Raw genomic sequence first — 19,919 nt, 5'->3', positions numbered from 1 at the left:
AAAAGCTCTTTTCAGAGTTACCCCAGTTCTTTTCAGAACTAACAAATCCATAAAAGTCAATGACCAACAACTAGTGTCCTTTTCTTGTGTTGTTTAAACTGTAAGTTCTTCTCAAATTGTGATCTTAAGATTTTGTTGCGCGAAAATACTTGGCTATAAGACGCACCCCAATTTTAGCACCTACTGGCCGCCCAAAGACAGATTTTTCTTGAAAAACCGTGCGCCTTATAACCGAATAACTACGGTAATATAAATAAACTGTTATTCACTTAGCCGTTTAATTAGCTTAACATTCTTTCTAGGTGTTTGTTTACATACCATCATTCTCTAGTTATATGTGCGGCTTCTGTTTCCATTCATTTAACCCGCTATAACGAGCTAGACAACTCGGTAAGATGGTTCTATAACCACGAATCATGGCCATGTACCGAACTACACAACTCGGTAAGTTAAAGTAATATATTTTGCGCACAGAAATCAAAGTCAGCAAAGTGAAACGACACATTTCCTTCATCGATTTATTCCGCACAAAGCAGTGTTGGTTTTTCGTCGAAGACAAGACCGTAGACAACAAGCAGCCACACTGCACCTTTGTGTTTGTCTCAAAAGTCGTATACATTTCGTGAAGACATCGATAAATCTTGCTTACAAGGTCATTTAACGTCATAACTCTAACTTCAAACTTCAAATACGCAACTTGCCGTTAGCAGCAGATAAACACATGGAGACGCGACGAGCACATGGAGACGCGACTAGAATGAACATGATGTCATTCGCCCCTGAAGAATTTTTTTTTTTGGGGGGCGGGAGCTAAACTGGTGTCCCCCTATAGATAGATAGATACACAGGTCTCGAATTTTTATGCATTACGCGATTAGAGCTGCGTTCTGTCGAACGTAATAATGATATATTCTTCAGAGACAAAGTATACGCCAGAAAACAAGAAAGCCTCTGGCGCTAGTTAGATCACAGACAGCGCTAATTTTGGATCACTACGGATCGGAAGGAAGGAAATATAGGCGATCGAGTATGCACCCAAAAGAAGACTTGAGTTCATAATCGAATGAAAAAAACTGAATTGATGGTCTGATGGTTGACTTCAATTGAGTATAAATAGTATAGAATGATCGCTTTAAAAGAATATAGAATGAAAAAAACCAGAATATCCAAAATTTGTTTATAAGTATTCCACAGCAGCCTTTCCGTCTGAAAATCGTTACAATCAGTATATTTATTACATTTTGGCAAACAGCAATTATCAGCATGCAGCAGATCACTTAAACAAACAGTGCTTTCTTGGAGTAAGTATTGATTTACGTAAGTGCTAATGGGATTACATGCATGTATTATGGCATAGGATGCAAAGGTGTGATAAAAATCGAACTAAAAACTTACAAAGAGGGAAAATAAACATTATCAAATTTGCATTACTGAATATGAATGACAGGTTACAAAGAGTGCTTTCAGCTGAGTTTACCTTGTGGTTTCTTTCCATTTCTTTCATCGTTTCCTTTAGTTTGGCAAACGTTGGTCGATCGCTGGGATTTTCTTCCCAACACTTGAGCATAATCTGGTATCTAATAAATAAAAACTGTTAGCAACCGCAAGAAGAGAGGAAAGACGATTTGTCACTACAATTAAATCATTCAAACGACCACATGGCATTCATGATTCAACCGAAATTTTGTTTGTTAGAAATTTACCTTTAGGATCTATTCTTAAAAGAACGATATTAAAATCTTTTAGCCTTTTTAAAGTTGTTATAAAAGAAATGATGTTTATGGGGTCTCGTTAACAAATCTGGTAAAAAGAAATGGCTGATAGTTAGCCACTGTATGTACTCTTATAGCGGGTTCTTTGTTGACAATATTAGTTTCCTTACCAAGCGCTTCAGTTTCTGATAGAGCTACAAAAATATCCACTCTGAATATTTAGAGAGCATGCTACGATTAATCAAAGAAATTACAGCTTGATTTATTAAACACTTGATGCATGACGCGGCTTTAAAATATCCAAAGTTTTACAAAGACTGTATGGGCTCATCATGCAGGGCATTCACAACCTAAAAACAGTTTGCAGCTTTTGAAACTCAATACCCCTTCAATATCACACCCAAAAAGCTAAAACTTTCACCGATTAAGGTATAGACTAAACGAAACACTTTATTCTGCGGAACGTAAATAAATCATTAATATTTTGACTTTTCCTAAAAGTGATGTAAAGTAGCGCAGTGTGATAAGCGCTAGCTCGCCGAGCGAAACACCGGGAGTTCAAATCCTAGTGCACGTGGTGACTACTGATTATTTTTCGTTTTCTTCATCATTGTTTTTCCTTTTTCTTTCAAGAAACCATTTACCGAAAGGTAGCGTTTGTCTTTCCGTTTCTTGTGTTAAAAAAATCGTCTGGAGCCTTTAATCATTCGTTTATAACGATTGCTTTCGAATTCACAATATCGCGTTGGTTTCTGAAGGAAAAACCACAAAGACTTTCCCTGAATCGAATCGCTAAGCAAGAACTATAAGTATTTTCCTTAGAATGAAAAAAATCGTTATACCTTCCACCTCTCGAAAATAACTAACTTGACACGCTGCCAGCGACTGTGAAACGGCCTTAGATGGCTGATGTTCGAAACCCGGGGGAACTCCTATATGAAAAGGTCCGGGCTGCTCGTCGTCTCGGGTACAAATCAAGGAATCTGGTCTCCTTTAGGGTGTTGATGACGAAACGTCACCATTTTTAGCTGTCAAAGTATCCTTTAGGGTGCACTCGAGGAAATGATGATAAAAGAAACGCTCTCATTTAATTTCTGTTTTCAGGCTTGATTTCCGCTGATCTCTCGAGTACGCGAGTCGGGTCTACAAGTGCGCGCGGAATCCTTTCTTGAACAGTGGCGAGTAATCGAACCTATTCTGTTTTAAGCGGTATCTTTTAGGGGTTTAATGAAACTCAAGCAACGTCCACATTAGTCCCCCTTAGGAGTTAAATTCAAATTTTCCGACGAGCATCCCTTGATCCCTTGCCTTTTCATATGGGAGTTCCCCCCACCGGGTTTCCAAATATCTAACCGGAAGTGAAGAAGTGAAGGAGTGAAGGAGTGATGGGTGGAGTGATGGAGTGAAATCGTTCCAACACTGCAACTTGAAAAATAATAAATATTTTCCAAGTTAAAAGGCAAGATGTAAACAATGATCGCAGCAAAGATTCCTCTGAAGGCAACAGTATGACACCAGCGCGTTGCCAGTGATCTGTTTGTTCGTGTTTTGGCAACCATTTTTACCGTGTTATTGCACCACAACGTTGCCTATTTCAGTGCACACATCGGCTAACCACGCTTCACATAAAAAATGTGCAACAAGACATGTACTTACAGTTTGTTATCCACATGTTTAGGCTTCGGCATTCTGAATCCTTCCTGAAGTTTCGTTGCGATTTGGCGAGGGTTTATTCCTGGATAAGGAGATCCCCCTAGATGTGATAAACAGAGGTAACATGATGGTTTGCACGACTCAGTTACAGTTTAAACGTAAATGATGTGTAACTAAACGTACCTATGGTGAGAATCTCGTACAGCAGCACGCCATAGCTCCAACTGCCAAAACAATAAACATAAATGATACATTACTGGCATCAAAAAGTTGTACGGAAAGAGAAGTTGGGGGAACAATGGAGGGCAGCAAAGGTTGTTAAAGTCAACACTGTTTGGCTCTCTGATATTGCCCTTCTTGTTTCTTAGTCTGTTGAGCAAACTGCGATTCCCAAGAATTCGATCTTTTTAGAGAATCGCTCTGTCACAGATCTAGATGTACATCTTTCAAATCAGAACCTACTTTCAAAAATTATTGCATCTAGTTGTTATGTCAGCATAAACTTCTCTAATTGTGAATAGCTTTTACCAACTCTACATGAAACACGTGTTTTGGGCCGTCAAGGGAACACGTGATTATCCAATCAAAGCGGGAGACAGAGGGGGAGGGGGAAAAACGGTTCATAACGGGCCTAGGCATGTCTGGGTATTTTTGATGCAATGGCCGCTCAAATTAGTAGAAATATTAAGCAACAATGATAAGTAAACCACGAGACGTTCAACATCTCCACTAACCTCTCCTTATGCACCCTCCATGAAGTATATATATCAGGCAACCATCACGATATTATCACAGAAAATTAATTAGCCTTATCTTCCTCGGTTAAATTTCATAATCAGTGACCTCCCTTCGTTCTTTCTTTTATTCTCAGTCATTCTGGTTTGATTCAAAGGTCGAGCCACCTCCATCCTCTCTAACCTCGAAGGTCAGTCTGTACAGTCTGGTTGTGGGTTCGAGTTCCCACGAGTTCGAGATTTTTTTTTTGTCTCTAGCGGTAGCCCATTTCATTTCCACAGGTGCAACGCTCAGTCTTTTTCATTGTTGTTATTTTAAAAGTAATCAAAAGCGATTATGAGCACCTGGTAAAAATCTTATCCTTCATGAGCTTTTATAAACCCTTGACAAACAACTCAACGTGGAGACAAATGTTGTTAAGTTGTTTAGCACTTACACGTCACTTTGTGTTGTGTATGTTCCATGTAACAAAGCTTCATAAGCAGTCCACTTAACAGGCAACCGGCCCTGGAAGATAAACAAATAACTTAACAAGACGTCTCTATGCTATCCTATGATATTTATCAGATGTTTATCAGTAGTCTCATTCGGTCAGGCTTATGTACTCACTCGACTTTGTTTGGTGTAAATATCATCTTGCTGAACATTCCTCGCCATCCCAAAATCTGTCACCTTACATTTCTCTTCTTCACCAACAAGAACATTTCTGGCCGCCAAGTCACGATGGATTATCTAAAACAGATGTCATTTTTAGTTGATCTGCTTTACTGCAATTGTGTTAAGTCATATTCTACTTCGAAAATAACCTTTCAGTCATTGAATAGCAATTTTTATAGACTTTCACCTTCCTCGAAGACAAATAAGCCATCCCGTCAGCTATTTGCCATGCAAACCTTATCAACTGCTTTGAAGTTAGGTTGGTTTCCGGCTTTCTATCCGGGTTATTAAAATACGTGTCACTGAGGCCACGACTCTTCCTCAAATAACCCAGCAGATCACCGTACGGAACATACTCAATAAGGACCAGTAACGGATCTAAAGAAAAAGAAACACCGGTATCACGTGAAGTGCAAAAAGAATACAGAGACGAGAAAAAGAAGATTTAACTTCAATTTTAGGCTGGAGCGTTAACGAATAGAGGTAGTATATAATTCGCACTGATGTGAAGTTTAAAGACAAGGGCATATGTACGTGCAGTTCATTTTAAAGCGTAAAGTTCCGGTTATGAACCTTCTTCCTCTCTTACAAGCCTCCTTGGTTAAAGGCCTAGCTGTTTGCTTATTTTTAGGCAAGATTACCCTTGTAAGGCTCCCCAAAAATGTAAGCCCTCCCCATTCAGCGTTTCCGTATTAAAACTCTTCACAGAACTGATTGCACTTCAAATATAAATAGGCCAAGGAAGATTTTAGGCCAATTCTCAAATGTGCAGTGAATCAACGAGCTTATCTGGCAGTCAGGCTCTCGTTCCTACAAACTTATAAAGTTGCCATTCAAAATAATGGAGGAGCGAATTTTGTTCACACGTTCCTAAAAATTGATGTTAACGCATACATTAATGTATACAAATAATATCTTAAGACCATTTCCTTTACCGGACTCAGTAACGCATCCTATCAGCTTGATCACGTGAGGATAAGGCTTCAGTTTTTTCATCACCTCAAGTTCTGACAGCAGGTCCATCCTGTCGGACTCAGGAGCGTTTTCTATTACAGGCAAATCAAATTAACCAAACGTGTCAGCCTGTTTAAATGAATGAATGGATCAATGGACGAATGGACGACTGGACGACTGGACGACTGGACGACTGGACGAATGGACGAATGGACGAATGGACGAATGGACGAATGGACGAATGGACGAATGGACGAATAGACGAATGGAGGAATGGAGGAATGGAGGAATGGACGAGTGGACGAATGGACGAATGGACGAATGGCTGAATGGATGAATGGATGAATGGGCGAATGACTGAATGAAAGAATGGAAGAATGGATGAATGCATGAATGCATGAATGCATGCATGATTGAATGAGTGAATCAATTGTTGAATCAATGAATGAATGAATGAATGAATGAATGAATGAATGAATCAATTAATTGATCCATCGATCCATCGAACTATCGATCGATCGATCGATCCATTAGTCCATCAGTCGATCTATTTTGATAATGAATTGATCACTTAAATCAATCCAGTCGAACGATAAGGCTACGTCCACACTACGCCGGAGGAATTTAAAAACGGAGGTTTTACTCGGGAAACGCATCAAATGTTTTCTGTCCACACTACGCCAGAGGAACAATCACCGCTCATTTTTAAGTTCCTCGGGTTTGAAGAGCGTTTTCGAAAAGCTCCGTTATCGTGACGGATTAGTACATGTGGACGATAGTCCTAACCTTAGAAATAAAGCTGCCTATTCAAATTTCTCGGGCGAAGTGTGGACGCTTCCTAACTCAATTCTGACAACGGAAGAATGCATGTTGTCTCTTTAACTAAAAGTTTTCTATAACCTTTCAACATTTTCACGGCCACAGTTATGACCCCTTGGCTGCCATAGATGTTCTTAGCTGTTGCCTCAGCGACTTGGGAGAAAGCCCCCTTTCCTATCTTTTTAATGATATCGACTTGCTCTCGACTGATCTCCCAGCTTCTTGTTAACGGATGAAGCGGCATGTAGTCTCCACCACTGTTAGGAATCTCGTAGGTTGTGCTGGTAATGTCACTTGCTTCTGTGGACTGAACTTCTGCTTCGTGGTGGTCAACAGGGCTCTTGAAAGGAACAGAAAATAAGTTATGAAGCGATACGACAAAACTAACCTCATCAACGTAATAGGAGCTGCCACAAATGTTTACGAATGATTCGAATCCGTGGTGGGGGGAACTTCTATCCGGGCTGCTCGTCAGAAGTTTTGAAAAGAACCCCTAAGAGTTACCAAGTTCCTGTTTCGTGGGCCTGGCTTGAAACCTTTTTCACCACTAAGAGGTACCAATTCTAAAACAATGCATTAACTGATACTTTGATGTCACACGACGACATTTTCCAGATTCAACTTTCGTTAGCAGACGGTAATTTCGAGTTATTTTCTTTTTCTGCGTATTTTTCATCTTCCTTTCTCTTTCAATTCTACATCCTTCTACTCAGGATGGTCTTTGAATGCCTAGCAAGGTTTAAAGTGGCGTTTAACACGCTATCCACGGCCGTATTGGCAAAAGAAAAGTGTTTCGCCGAAGTAGCAGGATAACGGTAAACACGGTAACTTTGAACGCTTTGTACAAGGTCAATATACTTTGGCCGAAAAATGTTTTTCCAGAAACGTGATGTGTATCCCTCCAATGTCTAATTCATCACTGTGATTGCTTTCAACAGCGTTGGACTTTTGAGAAATAATTATTTTAAAATCAGCTCCAACGCTCCATCTAATTTAGTATGCAACATTTGAAACTTTATTTTTTAATCGCTTCGGCAGTTTTTTGATGTTTATCGAATGATATTGCATTAAAAGGCCTTTTTCTTCAACACTGTGTAGTTTTCTCATTATTTTGCGTTGCGATAGTAATTTCTGAACAGTATTTTGCGGGGCCTTATTTTCGGCCTGATTTTGCTGCTATCAGACGGAAAAAGTTTGCGGCTCGATATTTTTGGTTTAAAGCGAAACTGAAACAAAAGAAATTCATTTTTAAATACTATTCGGTAACCTCTACTTGGGAGATAAAAATCGGCCGATTTTATTGTTTAGCCGGAAATCATCGATCGTTTCTTAGGCGCAGGGCCTCTTAAAACCTTCCCTAAGGCAAAGGATAAACTATAAAAACATTTGAGATTTTTCGCAACTGAACTTTGATTGTTGTACTCACCGCTGTCCACACTTAAGGATGTCTGAAAAACAAGAAAATATGAGAATGACAAAATATATAACGAAACGAAATGGGCTGCTTTAAAAAAGTATCATGCCACGATGCCTTCCGCATAAGGGATCTCTTTTTATGACTTTTGACTATATTAAGAAACAGCATGACTAAGAGAATCGGACACATTTTAGACACGCTCGTATCCCAGACAACCGCGACTTTTTCCGTTGCACGCTTGGATCGGCCAGAGGCCAACTTGACATGGACTCTGGAAGGTTCTCCTTAGGATGGACTTACGGGAAGACTCTGCCCAGAAGGGCTACATATCAGGATGAGGGTGTATAAATGGGGAGGAAATTTCACGATTTGAACAGCAGAATAGGATAGGAAAAGTATCCAGTAGGGGCCATTTCAGACATAAGTAACGGCTAATTTATTCAAGTATGAGGAATTGAGGGTAATTCCGCTTGGACGACTCGATAACTTTGTTAATTTGAATTTTAGTAAGGCATGTGATACGATTACCTGGACCTCGACGTATTCTCCAGTGGATAACACCAATAACGACTATGATTATCACCAATAGGATTATGACACTGAGATAAACAGCATGAAGAATCTCCAATTCTCTGTCGCACCTAACAACTGATAATATTCATAATAAACGTTAGAAATACGAACACGTGTTCAGTTATGCAGGTACACACCGAATTGTCTCATTACCTGTTTGATTCTGGTTCGCAGTGGATCTAGTGGACTCTACAATAACAGGAAAGAAGACAGAATTAGGATTCACACTAAAAACAGTACTCGAAGATAATAATACTCACTATTCGGTAAGGATTCAGATAAATCTATTTACTGTACAAAGTTACTCATTTGTTTTAAAGAAAAGAAATTTGTAGATCAAAAACTAGTTAAATAATTTGTATTTTGTTGTTATTGTACCTCCTAAAACTCTGATCCTCTTTATGTTGTTTTTTTCTTTCAAACTTTCTCCATATTTGTTGGTTGCAGTCACCACTAAGTCATACTGTTGGCCTTTTCTGAGTGTGACGACGTAAGCATGGATAGAGACATCATAAATGACTTCAAGCTTTCTCCAGCCTCCTAGGGTATCGTTACTTGTAACGCTTCTAATATACACAGTGTATTGTGTGATGTCCGCTCCATTGCTACTTGGTGTTGTCCATTTTAAGACCACTTCATCGCTGTGTATCTCGGCGGGCACGTCTATGATGTCTGGTGTTTCGGGAATTCCTGAGGATAATAATATTCAAGATACTGTTTGCTAATAGTCGGATAAAATTTGTAATGTTTCCCCCATGATTTGTTCCGAAATAGTAGTTTAAGTGACATCTTGCCATCATCAAGGTTGAACATTCAATTACGGAAAGCTTCTGGATATCTTACCGATAGCCTTTGTCCTGATAGTCTTTTGCCCAGGTGCACCTTCAAAGACAGCATTTCTGGCAAACACCTCCACGTTGTACTCGTTATCTCTCTCCAAATCTCCAACAGACTGACTGGTTATTCCAGGGTCAGTTAAATTCTCATTCGTTATCTCAGTGCTACCCTTTAGTATGACCACTCGGTATGCTGTGACAGGAATCCCTCCATCATCAGTTGGTGCAGTCCATTTTACTGTTAGTGAAGTGGCTTGAATGTCTGGGGCTGAAGATATGATGACCGGGGATCCTGGTTCTTCTAATGAAATCAAAAGAAGAAATTTGATTTGTGTCATTATATCTCTCTTTGTACTGAAATGAAGTTGACAACATGTTATAAAACCAAAATATGTAATCGAAACGTCAGTTCAGCATTATTACTTTCTACAGCACTTAACTGAAGTGGTTAACTTTTAGATGATAAGAGAAAGGGGCTTTTAAATAGCTGGACTAGTAAGCTCAAATACTTTGTTAAGCATAAACATACGTATTTGTGCCAGAGTAAGCGAGACGTCTTTTAAAGGATCAAGGCCGTTGTGAGCGACACACTTGTATTCACCAAATTTTTTTTCATCATTTAAGGACACCTCCAATGTACTTTCTTTAGCTGTGACTGTCTTTAATTCATTTCCATCAGGTTTGTACCAGGTGAGTGTTGGTGTAGGAACACCATCTGACACACAATTCAACGTCACTGTCTGACCAATCCAAGACTTGGCAGCTGATGAAGTAACACTGACTATTTCTGCTGGGTCTGTGGAAGAAAAAAGGAAAAGGTTCGCTTCAGACCTAAGGCAAAAGGACTCCACCCTAAATTTTAAAGCATCTCTTCGATATCTAATTGAGAAAGTCCGCAAGATACATTAAAGTTACGTGTGCCTTTTAAAACAGCTAAGTCAAAAGATTGATCTAAAGATGTGAATACTGAAGATGTAGTAATAGCTCAGACTCACAACGAACCACCAAGATCTCTTTCTGAGATTGTGTTCCTGCTGAGTTGTTAGCAGTACATGTATACAGTCCATCATCTGTTCTCTTTATTTGGTCGAAGGCCAAATACGCTGTTTTCCTTCCGGTAATTTTAGTTTGTCCATTTCGTATCCATGATACTTCCGGGTCTGGTTTTCCAGTCGCTGTACAACTGATATTGACTGAAGATCCCTCAATGTAACTTCCGTTTATTAACGATGGGCTGATAACTGGTATTTCTGCGAAGAAAGAAAATTTTTGAGCAGTGTTAAAAAAGAATTACAGCTAGTACGTAACATATCAATCACAAGAGGCCGCGTTTTATCTTAATTCCACACACTGCGAAGAGAGTCGAAAATACGACACGCAGCGGAGTATTTCTGACTAACTTCCAAGCGAAATGTGGTGAAACACTGTCTGGAGTGTTTGATACATCTACTCAATCGATAAATGAGAGTAGTTTTCAATTTACTGTGGCAAGTAATTTTGATTTGCTTTGGTGCAGCTTTACTACGTTGTGTGATTGGTTTACAATACTTTAGCGCCTCTTAATCAACTAATCAGATGGAAACCTAAACTTATTTCGACTCGGTATGCACTTTTCCCGCGCTTTTCATCAGGTATGCGCATTTGCTACGAGTCCTCATTGGTTCATTTTGTTCTTGTCTGTTGCAGCTGTTATAGGGTACTGTAATTGGGTTGGTTTTGGTTCCAAGACACTCTACGTAGTACACTTAGTTATGTATTGGTTGTCAGTAATAACGTATTATCTATTTTAAAATGTTATGTGATGGGTCAAGGGTTCTACCGGTCGGATTTTGTAAGCTAATATATTTTTGTCGTGTGTTTTGATGATTCCTCAGGGATTACTTGATGAATATAATCCTTTGTTGACTTACGACTCATGATCAATGCACCTCTTTAGCTTGGGCAGTTTGTTTTCCCATTGCAGACAACGTGATGATACTCTTGACAATTCTCTCTTTTAAATTTTTAAATACTCGCATGTGTATGAATGAATAATTTTAAGATGGATAAAAGAAAATTCTCTAGAGAATATCACGTGGTCTATAATGGGAAATAAACCGCCCAAGCTAAAGAGGTCTATTACGTATACGTTTTTGGTGATGTTCAAGTGGTCTCGACTTGCAGAGAAGTGAATCAGAAGACGATTATATATTACCAGAACGAAGGTGTCATCGTACTTCTTCATAACTGTGGGTTGGATGGTTATCTGAGACCTGTTGGTTTGCGCGGAAGTTTTATTAAATTTTAATGTTTGTAAATTAAGTCGACTCAGCAAGTTATAACCTTTTGAAAATGAAATGGCTATCGCGAAGATAGGAAAGAATCGAATTTGTAATCATTTTGTTTGGTAACTAACATAACTGCAAATATTATTTTCATCAAGAGGTCATTATGTTGTTTGTTGTTGTTGTTGAAAAATGAAATCGAGAAAGCTGTGTTTCCGCAGTCTAAGGTATTTTGATCGTGATATATTGTTAGCTGATTTGCAAACTGTTCCTTTTGGTGTCATAGATATCTTTGGAGACGTAGACGACAAACTTTTTGTGTTAGAAACACTTTTTACGGAGGTGCTTAAAGAGCATGCTCCATTGAAACAATTTCAGGTGCGGAGCAATCAAGTCTCTTACATGACAGAGGAATGGCGCAAGGCGATACGCTACAGAAATAGGCCTGGAAAATATTCACAAAGGACAGGACGGATCATAATTATCAGCTATACAAAACACAAAGAAATATCTGCGCTTCATTAAGGCGCAAAGCCATAAGAGAATTCTTTTACAAAAAGACGCAGGCAGGTGTTTTGGACGACATACCAGCTCTTCTTACACTCTAGGAACTCTAAACAAGCGAATGACAACGCCCATTGAAAAAGACACTGTTTTTACCGACAAACACCGAATAGCAGAGCTATTTAATGACGGTGGACGGGGAATTAGAAGAGCATGACTCCGGAAAGCATTTTGGCAACCGCCCAAGCATAAAAGCCCTTCTAATGAACAATGGCCTGAACCAAGAGAAAAATCGTCTTAGTTTTCATCTTACAAATAAGACGCAAATAGAAGAATTGTTGTCAAATATTAACGTGCGAAATGTGTGTGTTCACGATATCCTTCCTCGTGCTTAATAAAAGAATCTTCGTGGGTCATAAATGTGCCAGTCACGAAAATTCTTAACACTGCAATTCTACAGGGGCGTCATCCTTCACGCTGGAAGATGGGACAGGTTACTCCTCTATTTAAAAAGGACGACGAAACAGACATACATACACACATACATACATACATACATACATACATACATACATACATACATACATACATACATACATACATACATACATACATACATACATACATAAGCTTTATTTATACACGGTACTAATACTAACACTAGCACTAACACTAACACTAACACTATTACTAATACTAATACTAATACTAATACTAATACTAGTGCTAATACTAGTACTAGTACTAGTACTAATAGGCCACTATCGATATGTTAAAATTCAGCTTAATTGTGAGACCTAGAGGACATAAACAAAAGAAATGAATAAACATGGCCTTCAATTTCCTTTGTTTGTGTCCTTTAGGCCTCGCTGCCAAGCTGAATTTTAACATATCGAAAGTGATCTATACTAATAGTAGTACAAGTACTAGTACTAGTACTATATGGGACAACAAGGGCGTTGTACATGTTAATTAAGGTACCCCGCAGTACTAAGGCTCTATAGTCCGCTTCAGAATTGCCAGGCAAGCTGACTCTTTTTGCCACGTTAGAGTGTCATCGATTTCGACCCCTAGGTATCTGTGGGTTTTGACTTTATCTACAAAATGTTCATTTATTCTCGCATCAGGTTGATGATCTAAATGAGCCATATTGTATTGAGTGGCAATAATGAAATATTTAGTTTTCTTCACATTGAAACTAAGTTAATTTGCGCATGCCTGGGGCCAAGACTACAATCCAGTAACTGTCCTTCCCTGATTGGAAAACGTTACTCTGGTTTAAAAAATGTAAAAATGTTAGTAAAAATTTTTTGTAAAAGTCCCAACGTTTCGGCTAAAACTTCAGCCTTCATCGGGGGAAAGTGACAAGGAATTTGTTAAAAAGGCATGTTCTTATACTATGTAAATCGGCAAATCGGAGCTAATTATGTTCTGTCCCTTAGGGCTAAATTTAAAAATTCGTGCGGCAATTGCATACCATCACCACGCTTTAGCGGATTCCTACAAGTGTTAATTTTCCATGCTTCTAAAATACGTCTGTTGCGCCAATTTGTGCTTGTACGTAAAATCTTTGAAGATTCCCAGGAGATGGTGTGGCCAGAGGGTAAACAATGTTCCGCTAAAGCTGACTTGTGCGAGTGTTTGTTTACAACCGCTTTTTGATGTTCTTTGAGCCGGGTGGAAAATTTTCGTTTCGTTTCCCCGATGTAGCATTTGTCAGATCCTTGACAGGGAATTGAATAAATTGCGCCACGAGTCTGATCCTTCCCTGTTTGAATAATATTTTTGAAAGGCTGCTCTCCATCCAGCTCCAAGGATTCTATTAAACAATTAGATTATGAGCTCGAGATTTCTATGGCGCGATAGGAATCGACAGCGAATAATCTAATTGACCTAATTGTTTTAGTATAAATCTACTAGTCGTTCAAAACTTAATCTAAATCCTCTTCACAGACACTTCAAAAACGCCAAGAGGCGGCCGCCATTTTGTTATCAAGGGCACGCTGCTACGCTACTTACTATCTATCACAGAATAGATAGTGAGTAGCGTAGCTAATCAGAGAACGGCATTCGTGATAGAACGCTAGTACATTTATACTAACAGGGGTTATCATTGGATTATATCTCAGCACACAGACGACAACATTACTCTGACTAACTAAGCGGACAGCTCTAAATACGACTGCCCTCACAAAATACCGTTTGAACTCCCATACTAACTCTGTATTTATTCATTGCCGTATGCGGAGATTCCCGTTAGAGGCCGCGGGCACTTTGAGGGCTTACGATATAGACTTTTCCTTTGTTTTTAAACTCCGGTAAGCGGATACCCGAAAGTAAATCCCACGTATATAACATAGTGTTGAAGCATACTGTTACAAATTATCTAATTAATAGTGATTGAATTAACTTATATTAATTAAATTATTTAATATTAGCTCAAGCTTGTAATATCAAGGAGCCAAGTCACCTTGTCACTTTAACTCACTCACGTAGCTAATTGCTATTAGCACACCTTCCCAGGGTCAATTTATAAAGCCAGAAAATTTGCTTGGCTATTTTCTCATTGCGGTGGTCTCATCTTGGTCACCGACTTTTATTATTTCCTGTTTTTAAAGTGGCACAAAACAGTTTCCAGCACTTAAATTTTGATGGGTCGTTATAACCACTCTTTATTACTTGATGCTACAATCATCGTATCAAAACAGTGCTCAATCATTGGTGAACACGTTGTTATCATTTTCGTGACACAATAGGTTACCATGGCAACAATATGACCCGCTGAAAACACCCTCAATTACAGCTTTGGGGGTTTATAATTCAAATTTTAATTAACATGATAAGACGCAACTTTTGGCAAAGTTTGAAAAAAATCTGTACGTAGAATTCAGAGCCACCTTAAAGTTGTGGAAATTTAATGTGGCTCAGAATCGATCGATTGTTGTAATTGTTCAGCGAATTTGAGAACAAGAAAACGTGGTCATTTTGTGTTACTCAATGCAAATTGTGAGCCTTCAGTGTCACTGGGAGTTAGACCGACTTGGAAACTCGGTTTCTCTCTGCATGAGTTCTGATGGACTCTCAGCGTGCAAAGAGGGTCAAGTTTATTTGTATAATTTGATCGTTACGTTACCACTCGTTGATTAACTACTGTTAGAATAAAGTAACACCGGAAGTTCACTAGCCTGCGAACAGGCTACCGGCGAGGACGGAAAAAAATTTCGGTGAGCGCGAAAGAGAAGAATTCGGAGAGCAAAGCGATCGGCGCGGGAACAGGGGAGCCTGTAAACTTTGTTTTTATGTGCCTATCCGCCCTTGGTGATAAGCCTGTAACAAATCAGTCAATGAGGTAATTAGACCTGTCAAGAAGCTACATTTTCGGTACTTGCAAACAGTTCTAATCGAGCTAATCAAATAGCCGGGCCGGGCGTCATAATATAGAGTGCAAGTAAGCAACATGTTCACGGAATATTTCAAACACTTTGTCCCTCCAGAGTCAATACTCAGAGAGCTTAAAACATATTTTGCAATACTGAAATGAGCCTAAAGAAATTACAAGAAGATCTGTTAGATCTTATAACCGCGCTTTAAAAATGAAACGGTTCGCTTAGCACTACCGTCGGAACGCAGTGCACATTCCAAAGCAGTCATTGATGATTCTTTTCTTACTGTAGACATCACATCACTTGATCGACACAAACTGTATTATTGCACCATCAGTGGTAGCCGTTGACAAATCTCCGATGACGTAATGGTCTTAATCTAGAACTTTCTTCGGGATATGTATGGGCATTAACGATATGAACGACACAATAATAACACTATTAACAACAGCTTTCTTTCTTAAAAGCCATGATTAAATTTGATTGGTGTTTTCCACGAGTAAAGGGCTAGCAAAGTAGTCACACAAGTCATATAAAAAAAAACCCTATCCCGACCGATGTATCGATTTTGGTCACTTCAGTGACCACAGATCGAAAACGTGACAGAAAATTGGCGTTACTTTTGATTCTCACCAAATTTGTCATATCCCCCCCTCGGGAGAATTTTGTTAAGTTAGCTAATTTAGTATGCAAGCCACCGTAATGGCGGTCGCCGCGGCGAAATGTTTATTTGCTCAAAAATTGGGGCCAAATCTTTCGGAGATAGAAGTCAAGACATTTGTAAGGATACAGAAAGTAATTTGGGACCAGTTGCTGGCTTCTAAGACTGAATTTATCCAGAAGTAAGCTGTATTTTCGTTTTCGTGCCGAAAGCCACGCGATGAATTAATATTATCGGCTTTTTCTGCTGTCTTGTTCTGTTTTTTCTCTTGGTCTTTTTTCTAGTCTGCGGAGGCCAGTCTTTCGTCTAAATCAGTTGAAAAAAGTTCGAAAAAGATGTTCCCATTCAAGTTTAAGCTCTCAGCCGATAATTCTGGAGTTTTTTGGCCGAAACGTCAGCTTTGTTATGTTCGTGTTTTTCGGTTGCTATGGGCGACCATGGCTTCCTTTGTTAGGTCAAGTCTAGGGAGTGAAGTCACAAAAAAATTCTAATTAATTCTGGTTTTGTTCGATTTCTATGAAATTTTAACACGATAAAGCTGGATTGTTAAGGAATAGATTTACCGCCTGCCAATGTGTGGTAGCTATTAATGCTTAAGTGATATATCGCTTCGAAATCAGGGTTTCGAAGAGATTTTTTTGCAACGTGTGGGTTCGGCGTGATTTTGTAATCGGAGGTTTTTGTTGACCCCGAAGGAAAAAATATCCGAAAAAGGTCATTTCATCGATGATTCAAACGAATATAAATATGTATATGTTCCCAGCTAAATTTCTGCTGAAAAAATATAATTTTTGACGAACGCTGGGTTTTTAATTTTTTTCCCGCGAAAGTCAGTATCGGAGATGAGATTTATTAATGTTTCAACAGCTTTTAGCGAGTAAACATCACAGGTTGCGTGACTCAAAATTTGGTCGAGTGAAAGCTTGGCTCTGGTCGCATACAAAACGACAAGAAGATCTGTTAGATCTTATAACCGCGCCTTTAAAATTTAACTGTTCGCTTAGCACTACCGTCGGAACGCAGTGCACATTCCAAAGCAGTTATTGATGATTCTTTTCTTACTGTAGACATCACATCACTTGATCGACACAAACTGTATTATTGCACCATCAGTGGTAGCCATTGACAAATCTCCGATGACGTAATGGTCTTAATCTTTGTAGAACTTTCTTCGGGATATGTATGGGCATGAGCGATATGAATGACACGATAATAACACTATTAACAACAGCTTTCTTTCTTGAAAGTCATGATTAAATTTAATTGGTGTTTTCCACGAGTAAAGGGCTAGCAAAGTAGTCACACAAGTCATATAATTTAAAGTGCACCTAACCCCCAATTTTTTTTTTCGCTAAAACAAATCTAGACTTTATTTGAAGCATTTGGGCGAAGAAATTTTTGAATTTGGTTGAATCCTCGATTTTCTATGCCCTTTCAAAGTCGCGATTAAGTGTTTCACGACCGCGTTTTAGGGAGTCTGGGGCGGCGGTACCTGATGACGTCTACCCAGGAACCAAACACAATAGCGCCTCAGTCAACTCACTGTATTTGCTCGAGAAAATAGAATGCAAAACTAATCGTTCCGATGTATTTTGGGACTAAAACGTCCAAGTTTTGTCTCAGAATCATTTCTTTTTCGTCACTGGAGTCAGAGTTAAGTTTCGATTCGGAAGGCTCCGAAATAAACTTCGATCGAGCACGTTCGACAACTCTGAACTCACTGCTTAGAGCTTTGAGAGCAATTTACAATATTTCAAGCGACGACGGGGAAGACGTCTTTGTATATTAGGAATGGAAAGCTAGATACGAAGTGGAGGAGCAGGCAAACGAACAGCAGGAAAGAAAACTCAAGGACTGCTTTGGATGGTAATTTCGTCAACTAAACATAAGATTCCCACGCGTGTTTATAGCCCGTTTACATTTGTCCTTACCGAGAATGTATTTTGTCAAGGTTCTGTTAAATCCAGTTTGTGTTTTACTTTCAGTTGAATGCTTCATGTTTATAAGAGCGACGTACGTGTTGCAGTTTTCGAGACTTGATGACCTCCAAAACATTGGCTTCGATCGATTGAAAATCGTATTGTTTGAACCTGTATTTTTGAAGCTGCGGGAAGCAAGGCGGAAGGAAACATTTCATACAATTACCGATTTCACATTGTCACACGTTTTAAGTCGTAACTCCAAATAACCAATGTAAATTGTTCTCAAAGTTTGCAGTGAAATTCGTCGGATAAGCGAAAAGGGTGTGTTCCCTAAGCGGTCCGCAGATAATGTTACGCGGTCATATTTTCGACGCTATTGCACAGAATCTTTGTCACACTGCTGATTTCTAAACCTTTGAAAAACTCTGTGAGTCTAACAATTTTGTTATCATGTAATTCTAGAGGATTAATCTTCGACTTTCATGTAAATCGAAAGAGAAATAAGTGTTGGTTAGCGGCGTACAGTTGCGATCTATTTACATATCAGTATAACGCTTCTTGATCATGACCGGATCACACAACTTTGCCGGTTATGTTATAAATACTGCGGGATTGGAAGATATAGGTTGTCGGTGGTATTTCTACAAATTGCTGGTTAGCTTTAAGCAGAAAATTTATGAAAATAGCGTTCGAAAGTCTGCGGAACAAATTCCAGTGAGAGTTCTTCAATGCTTCTCACAGATTCCGTTCGCTTGTTTCGGTTCGACAAAATCAACCATCGTTTACGTCTTTATTGCACCATTAGCCGATCATCGTCAGTAAATTGTACAGTATATCTTTCTTTAAATCTGGAATATTGCTGCAACAGCCGATAGCACCTCTGGAAGGCGTATCTGCGCACTTTTCGAATGTGTATTGCACCATCCTGAAGGAAATGAGAGGAAATGAGATATCCAACCTTCCTGGGTAGACGTCACAAGAGCCGCTGGACCCATTCTCCTCAAACTCGGTCGTGAAACAAAATGGCGGTGTTTTGGAGCTATTTTCGAGATTTCGTCGTGGCACAGAAAATCGAGGATTTAACGGAATCCAAAAATTTTTTCGCAGAACTATTTCAAATAATAAGTAGATTCGTTCTAGCGAAAAAAAATTTTTGGGGTTAGGTGCACTTTAATAATAAAACTCTATCCCGACCGATGTATCGATTTTGGTCACTCCAGTGACCACAGATTGAAAACGTGATAGAAAATTGGCGTTACTTTCGATGATCTCATCATTAGCCATCTTTCAGCTCTTTTCGTCATATCCCCGCCTCGGGAGAATTTTGTCAAGTTAGCTAATTTAGTATGCAAGCCACCGTAATGGCGGTGTCACAGTGATATGTGTATCCCCGTGATATGTGTATCCCCGCACACATATCACTAGTGATATGTGTATCCCCTCCAAAATGGCGACCAGTGATATGTGTATCCCCCACCCCCCTCCCCTCTACTTTAAAAAAGCAAGATCCTCCTTGAAAGCGCTCTCGTCGTCCGGTCGCTTACTGGACGAACGACTAACCCAAACAGGCTTAAAACACAAATCTCAATTTTTGTAGTTGAAAAAGTTTACGTATCTGCTGCTGGAATTGTGTTCTTGATCCTAACTGGTTTTCTGCGAGCAGGATATAATGAATTTAAAGTTGAACACCACCCAATGGATCTAGATATATTTCAATTTGAGTTTCACGGCACCGGATTTCTAGGACGATATTAATTGCGCGGTACATTCTCACCACTCGAGTAACGCATATTGTCCACTGTTCATCGCCTTGTTTGCATCTGAATTAT

The 19,919-nt window shown here is 39.2% G+C and overlaps 1 protein-coding gene across 1 annotated transcript in view; it reads right to left on the bottom strand.

Moving 5' to 3' along the window:
• The window catches only part of LOC149109381 (uncharacterized), a 124,329-nt gene that overhangs the window by 2,032 nt on the left and 102,378 nt on the right, over positions 1-19,919 (bottom strand). Inside the window, exons 3-18 of the mRNA XM_089294446.1 lie at positions 10,352-10,606; positions 9,886-10,152; positions 9,364-9,657; positions 8,899-9,210; positions 8,674-8,709; positions 8,476-8,595; positions 7,957-7,978; positions 7,597-7,612; positions 6,612-6,918; positions 5,693-5,803; positions 4,945-5,135; positions 4,710-4,832; positions 4,537-4,607; positions 3,549-3,589; positions 3,369-3,465; positions 1,478-1,577 (exon numbers count right to left, since the gene is read on the bottom strand). Of these exons, the coding sequence (XP_089150572.1) occupies positions 1,478-1,577; positions 3,369-3,465; positions 3,549-3,589; positions 4,537-4,607; positions 4,710-4,832; positions 4,945-5,135; positions 5,693-5,803; positions 6,612-6,918; positions 7,597-7,612; positions 7,957-7,978; positions 8,476-8,595; positions 8,674-8,709; positions 8,899-9,210; positions 9,364-9,657; positions 9,886-10,152; positions 10,352-10,606 (2,363 nt within the window). The remainder of the gene's footprint in view (positions 1-1,477; positions 1,578-3,368; positions 3,466-3,548; positions 3,590-4,536; positions 4,608-4,709; positions 4,833-4,944; positions 5,136-5,692; positions 5,804-6,611; positions 6,919-7,596; positions 7,613-7,956; positions 7,979-8,475; positions 8,596-8,673; positions 8,710-8,898; positions 9,211-9,363; positions 9,658-9,885; positions 10,153-10,351; positions 10,607-19,919) is intronic.

This window comes from Orbicella faveolata, unplaced genomic scaffold (genome assembly GCF_042242905.1).
Source record: "Orbicella faveolata isolate gen_17 unplaced genomic scaffold, um_ofav_v1 contig_25, whole genome shotgun sequence".
Taxonomy (NCBI): Eukaryota; Metazoa; Cnidaria; class Anthozoa; order Scleractinia; family Merulinidae; genus Orbicella; species Orbicella faveolata.
Note: the sequence above shows the minus strand (reverse complement) of the source record. Positions and strands in the feature narration are given on the sequence as shown.